The sequence below is a fragment of the Brachypodium distachyon genome, chromosome 1 (assembly GCF_000005505.3).
Source record: "Brachypodium distachyon strain Bd21 chromosome 1, Brachypodium_distachyon_v3.0, whole genome shotgun sequence".
NCBI classification, from domain to species: domain Eukaryota; kingdom Viridiplantae; phylum Streptophyta; class Magnoliopsida; order Poales; family Poaceae; genus Brachypodium; species Brachypodium distachyon.
The window spans coordinates 60,896,436-60,907,250 of NC_016131.3; the positions used below are offsets into that span (position 1 = coordinate 60,896,436).

The 10,815-nt window shown below is 49.6% G+C and overlaps 2 protein-coding genes across 2 annotated transcripts; both read left to right on the forward strand.

The window, feature by feature from the left end:
- Window positions 1-326: 326 nt before the first annotated feature.
- On the forward strand, window positions 327-3,503 carry LOC100838656 (probable polyamine transporter At3g13620). Its single transcript, XM_003561546.4, has 2 exons — window positions 327-1,522; window positions 2,658-3,503. Exons 1-2 carry the CDS (start codon window positions 631-633, stop codon window positions 3,242-3,244), a joined length of 1,479 nt encoding a protein of 492 aa, XP_003561594.1. The 5' UTR covers window positions 327-630; the 3' UTR covers window positions 3,245-3,503.
- Window positions 3,504-4,350: 847 nt separating this feature from the next.
- LOC104582365 (probable polyamine transporter At3g19553) lies at window positions 4,351-6,647 on the forward strand. The gene is made up of 2 exons (XM_010231846.1): window positions 4,351-4,533; window positions 6,204-6,647. The coding sequence occupies exons 1-2, from the start codon at window positions 4,351-4,353 to the stop codon at window positions 6,645-6,647; spliced, it is 627 nt and encodes a 208-aa protein (XP_010230148.1).
- The last annotated feature ends 4,168 nt before the right edge of the window (window positions 6,648-10,815 follow it).

The window sequence follows — 10,815 nt, forward strand, 5'->3', positions numbered from 1 at the left end:
TCATGAGACTGCTAATTTGTGTTCACGTGCGTCCCGGAGTTGTGTGCTCGTGCACCCCTGAATTTGTTCCGTCGCAAGTTGAATTCGTTCAGAGACTTGAGAGAGTTGGGCGAAAAAAAAAGATGACACATGCAATCGTGTAACCGTCGCTCGAGTCTCGACCACCTGCAATGCAACTGATTCCGTTCTTGTTCAGATCCTGAAAATGTCACAGCAGAAATATTACCGTGAGATCCGTGAATCTAGTCTTGCTGTCTCCGCGCCTGTTGATTTTAGCGTGGTGTTCATTCGCTTGGAAAAAGAAAGATCTCTGTACCGGTTCGATTGCCACGAACTGCGCGTGCCCTCGTGATGCTTATTGCCAGAACCCAGAACTGGCGATGCAGCATATATTCGTTCGGTTGCAACACCCACACCCAGGCTTGGCAAAGCAGTTTATGCACGAAATCCCACTCTCGGTTGCCAGCATACTGATAGTACGACTACTTATTAAACTCGATCAGCAATGGCTGCGGGAAGAGAAAGGAACGCCAGCCATCACCAACTCCCTTCCCCGATTCCTAGGAGCACCTATCCACGGGTAGTTGCAGCAGTATCCTAGTACTCCTTCGGTACTTGCTACTCCCGGGTATGAATCGAGAAACGCATCTCGGGGACGCCTCGCCCAAGCCAAAGAACCTCGACGGCGACGCGGCCGCCGTCCTCCCGGCGGCTGCGGCTTCCGTTGACGGAGGCGGCGGCGGAGGCCATGGCGCGAGGAACAAGCTGTCCCTGGTCCCGCTCATCTTCCTCATCTTCTTCGAGGTCGCCGGCGGGCCCTACGGCGCCGAGCCGGCCGTGCAGTCGGCGGGGCCCCTGTTCGCGCTGCTGGGCTTCCTCATCTTCCCCTTCATCTGGGCCATCCCGGAGGCCCTGGTCACGGCCGAGCTCTCCACGGCGATGCCCGGGAACGGCGGCTTCGTGGTGTGGGCCGACCGCGCCTTCGGCCCATTCTCGGGTTCCCTCATGGGCACCTGGAAGTACGTCTCCGGGGCCATCAACGGCGCCGCCTTCCCGGCGCTCTGCGCCGACTACCTGGCCCGCGTCATCCCGGCCGTCGCCGACGGCGGCGCCCGGGTCGCCACCATCGTCACCTTCAACGTCGCTCTCTCCTTCCTCAACTACACGGGCCTCAGCGTCGTGGGCTGGTCCGCCGTGGCGCTCGGGGTCGCCTCGCTCTCGCCCTTCCTGCTCATGTCCGGCATCGCGCTGCCCAAGATCCGGCCGCACCGCTGGGGCGCCACGGCAGGGGAGAAGGACTGGAAGCTCTTCTTCAACACGCTCTTCTGGAACCTCAACTACTGGGACAGCGTCAGCACCATGGCCGGCGAGGTGGAGCGGCCCGGCAAGACGTTCCCCACGGCGCTCATGGCGTCCGTCGCCATGACGTCGCTCGGCTACCTGCTTCCGCTCATGGCCGCCACCGGCGCCATCGACGCGCCGCCGGACCAATGGGGGAACGGCTTCTTCGCCGACGCCGCAGGTAATACTATTAAATTGAACTCAGTTGATTAATGAAATCAAGGGACACGCATTGGTGCCACTTTACAACCTTGTTGTTGCTTGCAACATCATGTTGGAATTAGTCGTTACATGTCGAGCAATGATTTCGGTCGACGCGCTCATTCTTTTTTCTATCGACATTGATGCGTAATTCCATGGAGCGGCGTGGACCATACGGATGGATTAGGACATATATATTTCTTTAGTGTTTCTGAGATCTCGATGACTCATGACAACGTGGGGAGGATACTTTCTTCTGGGGAAGATATTGTTGGGCGTGATGTGCCCTGAGATACCAGCCGGTCAAAAACGGCAATTGGAGTTGGAGGAGTTTGACTGGTTGTGTACTCCTGGGCTCCAATTTTCCTGTGATAAATTCCGTGGAAGAAAGGAACAGCAACACTAGATTAATTAAACTGAGCATCTTGGGTGATGCAGCCGCACGCACTAAATTAACTTACACACTTAACAATGCAAATGATCATAATTTATGCATCTGCTCCAGATCAATATATTTAGGCTAGTCAGAATGGAGTAACTTAGATAGTAACATAAGATGCCAACTAGACATTTTGGTGACATGACATGGTATTAAATGAAGAAAAGAGATGGAGGTGGTAACTAGATATCTTATCATAACATCACATAAACTAAGCCAAGATGAGTCTACAATCTAATAAATGACACTATGTACGACACCAAATATATGTTACTACCCACTATGGAGGTAGTAACTTAGACTAGTAACATATACATGTTACTACTCTAAGTTACTCCCCACTATGACCAGCCTTAGGAGTACTACTGTTAGCAGCTAAGTTGATTGCATTCTGCATTGACCACGCCTGTATTATTACAACATACAGTACAAGTTACAAGTGGAGCACTTCAGAGTTCGAATACAGAGGGCCAAAGTTGTTTCATTTATCTCTTACCTGAAATTGGTATAATTTCAAGCGAGCTAATGATTCAGATTCAGGTCGCCAGTATTCAGTACCATTCGCCTATCCCATGTATATAAGCTGAAGTACTAGTACCATAGTTGAGAAATTCAGATAAATCAGCTCTTTTTCCGACAAACAATCTGTGACATGACTCTTGTTGCTGCAACGCAGGCATCATCGCGGGCGATTGGCTCAAGTACTGGATCGAGGTCGGCGCGGTGCTGTCCTCAATCGGCCTCTACTCGGCTACACTGAGCAGCGCGGCGTTCCAGCTGCTGGGCATGGCGGACCTGGGCCTCCTCCCCCGCGTGTTCGCGCTGCGCGCCCCGGTCTTCAACACGCCCTGGGTCAGCATCGTGGTCACCAGCCTCATCACCCTCGGCATGTCATTCCTCAGCTTCAACAACATCGTGGCCGCGGCCAACTTCCTCTACAGCCTCGGCATGCTCCTCGAGTTCGCCACCTTCGTCTGGCTCCGCATCAAGCGGCCCGACATGCCGCGCCCCTACCGCGTGCCGCTGCGCCTCCCGGGCACGGTGATCCTCTGCCTCGTCCCCTCGGGGTTCCTCGTCTTCGTCATGGCAATCGCCGGGTGGAAGGTGTACGCCATCAGCGCCATTTTCACGGCGGCCGGAGTTGGGGTGTACTACCTCATGAAGTTCTGCAAGGCAAGAGGGTTCCTCAAGTTCGGCACCGTCGACGGCGAGGAGATGATGTATGAGCGTCACCACCAGGAGAGTAGGAACCCCAGTGTCTGAGGATCCCTATTGATATCCTCTTGGTACCAAGATTAACAACTTTGATTTGATTTGGTGCCTGCAATCCTGACAAGTGACAAGTTGTATGTCTTCTTCTTTTTCATGTGTGTGCAAAGGTGATGAAACCAACAGTAGTGAAATTGTTTCTCCTCAAGTGAACAACCCTTAGAAGTCACTTTTTATTAGGATGCTGGCCTCAAAATCTGCCAAAAACATTGTTTCACTGAAAGTCGCTTGGAAAAAACTATGTACTACCTCAGATTTTTTTCGAAAAGGAGGATCAAACATCTGGCCTCTGCATCAAAATGATGCCAAAAACAATATTGACTCGGATAATTAAACACAATACAGACAAGGTGGGCGGGTGATAAATTTTAGAGCAATGCTAGGAATACGTTCAAATTTCCATATGAATTTTAATACCAGAAGACTCATCTGAACGATTTGGTGGGATAGATTTAAACTTGATTTTTGGTGTGGCTATTTCTCAGTCGCCTGCTTTTTAAGAAAAAAACTTAAATCTCAGTCCACGTATCATAACCATTGGATTTATATCCAAGTGCCACATCCACCCCCTCTTCATCCATCAGTCGTTGCGAATCATAAAGCACAAGCTAGATCCAACGACTGAGCAATCAACTTATCTCTAATTAAAAATCAGTGACTTAGATATAGAAAATCCATTTTAATTATTCACTTTGGTTATTACAAAATCGTACGTCATACATGAGGCATTTCTGTAAATTTTAGGTACATGTAGTAATACTTCGAAAATAGGATCGAGAAATTTGGGAAGTGAGACTATGAATGTTGAGACGTATTGGTTGTGCTGTGGTTTCTCTCGTTTCCTACTGATTGGTTCAAACCTCCGTTCAGTTCAAATGATAAGCTATGCGCCGACTACCTCAAACAGGTGGCGCCCGCCGTGTCCGGTTGCAGCGCACGGGTCACGACCGTCGTCACGTTCAACATCGCGCTCACGTAGAGTCCCGTTCCTCAACTACACGGGTCTGACTGTGACGGCCGCTAGCGAGGACTGGAAGGTGGAAGCTGTTCCTCAACACGCTGTTCTGGAACCTCAACTACTGGGGGACAGCGTAAGCACGATGGCCAGCGAGGTTGAGCGGCCAGGGACGACGTTCACCGTGGTGCTGGTGTCTGTCGTGTGCATGGCGTCGCTCGGGTACCTGCTGCCGCTCATGGCTGCCACCGGGGCGATCGACGGGCCGCCAGCCGCGGAGGACTGGGGGAACGGCTTCTTTGCCGACGCTGCAGGTTGTGCATATAGTGTACGTCCATAAGACTGATGACATTGTCTAGGGGTGGTCCGCTTGTTCTTGTCAAGTCGGTCCTTTCGGCAATTCCGGTGCACACGCTTCTGGCTATTGACACCTCCAAGTGGTTTGGTGATGCCATTAATAAGAAGCAACAGAGTTTTTTTTGAAAGGTCGATCGGATGCTCAACGGGGTCATTGTGCGGTGGTTTGGGCCAAGGATTGTATCCCGACCCGCTTGGGCGGGATTGGCGTGAGGGATGCCGATTTAGTAAGCACCGCACTTCGGCTTCGTTGGCCATGGCTGCAGCTCCCCGAGGCCTCTAAGCTTTGGGCTTCCTTCCACATCCATTTCAACCCACAGGTCCTCGCCCTCTTCCGCGATGCTTCTTGCTCGGATGTTGGAGATGGTCGCTCGACCCTTTTTTGGACGGATAACTGGATTGATGGGAGATCGATCGAGTCTATCGCCCTGGTCGTCTTTGCTGCCGTTGGTTGGAGGATCTCCCGTCGACGTTTGGTCGCGGATGCCCTTGTAGAGAGTGCTTGGATTCAGGATATCTCCGGTCCCCTCAACGCCAAGGCATGGTCGAATTTCTTCAGCTCACCGATACTTTGGTGATTGTGGCTCTCGTCCTGGGCTAGGCGGATGTGCTTAGATAGAGGTGCTCGACCTCCGGGGTCTAATCTGCCAAGTCGGCGTTCCTTCACTACTTCGAGGATTGCCCGACCTTTCCTCCTTGGTCGCAGATTTGGCGATGTTGGGCTCCTTTCAAGTGCTGGATCTGGGCGTGGCTTGCTTGGGCCAATCGTTGTTGTACGGCGGATCACGGCGCCATCTCCCCTTCAACATGCGCCGCTCCCTGTGTGACCAAGCTTCGGAAACCATGGCTCATCGTCTCATGGGTTGTGTCTTCACAAAGTCGGTTCTCCACGAGGTGCTGGCCAAGGTGGGGGCACTTTGTTGCCTCCCCCGCCCCTCTGAGGATCTTGCATCCTGGCTTGCGGCCAGGGCCCGCAGGCTCCAAGGCAAGGTGAAGGCTGTCCGGTCGCTTCTCACCCTCGCCCTTTGAAGGATTTGTAATCTTCGGAATGCTTGCAATTTCAAGGGGACCACTCCGGTTGTCGCTCGGCTCGTCGAGGACATCTTTGTGGAGGCTGACTTGGCGTGCCGCTGGTGCACGCGCTCTTGACCGCCTCCCTCTCCACGCTCGTTCCTCGGACTCTAGTTCTCTCTCCCCTTGTATTTATTTTTTTTCTTTTCCTGTCTTTTTCTTTTTGTTTCTCTTTTGTTTCTTTTTCTTTTGTTGACCCACTTGGGTTTTGCTTGTACTCACGTTTAGACCGACGACACGTTTCTTTTCTTAGCTTGTTGCTCTTTTACGGTGACGTTTTGCGACACGTTGCTGCTGACTTTTTTACTGGCCAATGCATGGTCGGAATCGGCCGGCCGGTCTAGCATTTCTGCATTTGTCTACAACCGTACACAATCACCTACGGTTTCAGACACTAGTTGCCGTGAAACTAGTATCTGCTCCCGCCGGGACAGACAGGCACAGAAAGCGACGGGGGTGTAGCTAGTAGCGACGAGGAAAATGAAGATGGAACGTGTGTATACTGTACAGGCAGTTCTGAGCAGAAAATTATGTGCACGTTCATTTCATCCGAGACTGGTCATTGAACAGGACCTCACACGCTCCGCCGTCTTCGGCACGCCCTGGGCCAGCATCACCGTGACGGGCGCCATCGCCCTGGGCATGTCCTTCAGCTTCTGGAGCCTCGAACTCTCTACAGCCTCGATCGGCATGCTCCTGGAGCTCGCCGCCTTCCTCTGGCTCCGCGTCAAGCGGCCCGTGATGCCGCGCCCCGACCACGTGCCCCTGGGCACCGCGGGCGCCGTCGGCGTTCCTGGCGCTCATCATGGCCATCACCGGAGGTGTACTACCGTGTACGTGACGAGCGCCGCGTTCACGGTTCTCGGGGTCGTGGTCTACTGCCTCGTGTGGCGCGCGTTCTGCAAGGCCCGCGGATGCATCACGTTGATTGGTCAGCACCGAGGGCGCCAGGGGCGGAGCTACGTGGAGCGTTCACCAGGGTCAAAAAATAATTTTAGTGCTAATTATACATAATTTAATTATGCTGGTGAATCAGGTATGTGTGACCGTTGTGCACCAGGCTCCAGCCGGCCAAGCCCACGTCGTCAACCTGAAGCCCACGCGAGTACGCGACAGCAGGCCTGCCTGCCTATTAGGCCAGGCGCTACTTGCAGGCCTGAAAGAAGTCGATTAGAAAAAGTCCATCAATCAATCGATCGTGCGTCCTGCTCGTGATTCAATCCGCCCGTCGCACTCGCCCCATTCTCGTCATGCCGTCGTCTTCTCGTCTTCCAGTTCAGGCCAGTTCCAGTTCCAGGCAGAAGTTAGAACTCGACAAAAAAAATCACGGCCACCGCCGCCCGCCGCTGCTGCTCCTTGAACTCGATCGACAATCGGAGGATCGGAGCCGGCGAGGACTGCACGCGAAATTCATCACGCCGTCGGCAGGGCCGTCAGGATCAGGTTCTTCCCTGATCTATTCTTGCCTTGAACTCGATCTGTTCTTCCCCAATTACGCTCCATTAATTAAGCTGCTCAATGATCAAACGTAGGTAACTAATGACATGGATAGATATCTTCTGAAACGAAAATCATCGTCACAAGAACAGATTGTTCGTCCAGAAGATATTGATTGGAAAAAGGAGATTGAATATGATCCGGGGAAAAGAAAAATGATCGAAGATTACCATCCTAATCTGAAAGATCTTGTGAGAAGAAAGTACCTGGTTAGAGGACCTTCCCAACCTCGCAGCTGCGGATTTGAATATAGAATGATTGGGGGGTAAAAATGGAAGGTTTAATCCTGAATGGTTTGATGAGTTTGGGAGTTGGCTTGAGTATAGCGAATCAAAAAAAAAAGCATATTGTTTTTGTTGCTTCTTATTCAGGGACCGTGGCAGTCAAAAAAAAGCTGGGTATGGGGCATTTGTTGTGACAGGTTAGAATGCCTGGAACAGAAAGGCAAGTCTGAAAGAGCATATTGGTGATGTTGGTAGTGTCCATAATCAAGCATTTAAAAATTGTGATGCTTTGCTAAGAAGAGATGACCATATTGATGTTGCTATCAATATACAGAGTGAAGCCACGAAGCGTGCTTATTTTACACGACTAGATTCCTCAATTGTCACCGCTAGATTACTATTGAAGCAAGGATTGGCTTTCCGAGGCCATGATGAGTCAAAGGAATCGTTAAACAAGGGGAATTTTAGAGAATTTCGTGATGTCCTAGCAGAGCATGATCTAGCTTATGGCAAGGCATTGGGAAAAGATGATGCGGGCAATTCTCTTGAGGCTGGATGATGTATTCTGGCAATGCCACCTAACTTCGACAAGCGGATTCGTCCTTAGTTTCTTCATTTTGGTACGCGCTTAAAGATTACTTGTTTTCTACTACATGTTAGCTGTTCTAAGAATTGTGAAACACATTATTATCGGTATATTTTTGGTTGAAATTGCATTTACTTTTGTGTGAACGTCAAAGTTGTGCACTTGGGTACCTGGAGGGCGCGGTTGATGATGTTTGATGAACCATGCATGGGTTTCACGTGAATCTTCGGGGGAATACAGAGCGCCATCTGTGCTCGTGGTTTTAACGGGCACTCTGTGCGCAAAAACGGGGATCAACACGTTACATGTACTCAGTAATTAGTTTTACAGGTGCTCAGTAATTAGTTGCAGCGAAACCACCAGCTGACGCACCTCACGGCCCGTGAGGCACTCAGACTCAGGATCCAGATTGCCCGGCTTTCTGCTTGGAGAACGCGGAGGAGGGATTGTCGCCGCCCAAGTCGCAGAGCGGCCCTGCAACGATGGTGGCCCATATATAAAAAGACACAATTGGCGATCCGTATCTAAAAAAACAAACGAGGGTGCCAATGGCCGGTCTCCGCCGACACTGGTTCAAGTCGGCGGCATGCCTTGGGAACGTCTTTGCTCATGGTGTCAGTCAAGGACGTGTGTCCATGACGACCATGAAGACTGCGCAGTGCCGTGACTTTTCTTTTTAGTCTCTTTAAAAACATTCAAGGGGACATGTAATTTCTTAACCCACTTGTGTAATTCCTTAAAAAAAACGAAAACGATGTTATGAACGCGACAAGTAGAAACGAAGAATGAACAAGAAAACACAGCACAACGACACACGGATTTAACGTGAAAAACCCTCTGAAACAACGAGAGGGAAAAACCACGGCGCCAGCCAGCGAAACTTCACTATATGGGAAGTGTTTACACAACGCTGGGGAGATTCTACAAAAGCAACTCATGCCCAAAACGGCGGCCACAAGGGGTATATATAACAGGAAGATTAGGTCAAAACAGATCCGTATCGGGGACCCCGGAAGTTCCGGGTTTGCGCCGGAAGGTCCGGGCTTGTTCCGGGACAAACTCCGCAGTCTTCACGCGAAGTTCCAGTAGCGTCACGGAGATGAGGCGGAGGTTGGGCGGAAGTTCCGCCCCACCGGAAGTACACCGGAAGTTCCGGTCCTGGGAAACACCTCCTTGAGAATTTGGATCACAACTTCAACAAACTCCACCTTGAGACAAATTCCTTCTTATAGCAAATTCCTCCTTGTAGCATAAACAGCAACAACTCCTGAAACAATAAAGAAAACACTTTCGGTGCCAACAGCCACTAGGGGCTAAACAGTTATACCAACTAAGCTTGCACATAACTCAAACTTAGCAATAGGAATAGGCTTTGTCATCATATCTGCAGGATTATCATGAGTGTTGATCTTGCATACCTTCAATTTACCTTGTGCAACAATGTCACGAACTAAATGGTACTTGACATCAATGTGCTTGGTTCTCTCATGGAGCATCTGATCCTTAGTAAGGTAAGGTTAATGCAAGAAACATCTTGACAAAACTCAGCATGTAAACCCTTCAACCAAACAAATTCTTTGCAAGTTTCAGCAATAGCCATATATTCTACTTCGGTTGTAGATTGAGCAACAACTGATTGCAGTGTTGCCTTCCAACTCACAGCACATCCACCTACCGTGAACACATAACCTGTGAGGAATCTCCTCTTATCCAAGTCGGCAGCAAAATCTGAATCCACATAGCCAGCGAGTCCCTCATCAGTCTTGCCAAACTTCAAGCAAGCATTGGATGTGCCACGGAGGTACCTGAAAATCCACTGAACAGCTTTCCAATGTTCTTTACCGAGATTAGGCATGTAACGACTGACCAAACTCATAGCATATGATAAGTCAGGACGTGAACAAACCATGACATACATCAAGGAACCAACAACACTAGAATAAGAAACTCGTGACATATACTCAATATCTTCATCAGAAGTAGGACATTGCAACGCTGACAACTTGAAATGAGAAGTAATAGGAGTACTAACACACTTTGCATCATGCATATTAAAACGGTGAAGTACTTTCTCAATGTAACTTTCCTGACTAAGAAATAGCAACCTAGATTTTCTGTTCCTTTTAATTTCCATACCTAGGATTTTCTTAGCACCACCAAGATCTTTCATCTCAAATTCACTACTTAGTTGTGCCTTCAAAGTAGTGATTACTTTCATGCTCTTGGCAGCAATTAACATATTATCAACATATAACAACAAGTATATGGATGATCCATCAACAAATTGAATGTAGACACAACTGTCATACTGAGATCTACTAAAGCCACGTGAGATCATAAATGAATCAAACTTTTTATACCACTGTCTAGGAGATTGCTTCAAACCATAAAGGGACTTTTTCAACTTACACACAAACTCTTCTTTACCAGGAACTATGAACCCTTCAGGTTGGTCCATGTATATTTCCTCCTCAAACTCTCCATGCAAAAATGCAGTCTTCACATCTAACTGCTCAAGCTCAAGATCATGCATAGCAACAATACCAAAGAAAGTACGGATGGAACTATGCTTTACCACTGGAGAGAACACATCATTCTAATCAATACCTGATATTTGACTGAAACCTTTTGCCACTAACCTTGCCTTAAACCTCATAGGCTCATTAGGAGACAAACCCTCCTTTCTCTTGAAGATCCACTTGCAGCGAACGGATTTCTTTTGTTTATGCAAGGGCACAACATCCCATATGCCATTCTTCTCAAGAGATTGCATCTCCTCTTGCATGGCAGACAACCACTTCACACGGTCGCCGGAAACAACAGCTTCATTATATGTGGCCGGTTCACTATCATGCTCCACCTGTTGCACAACTCA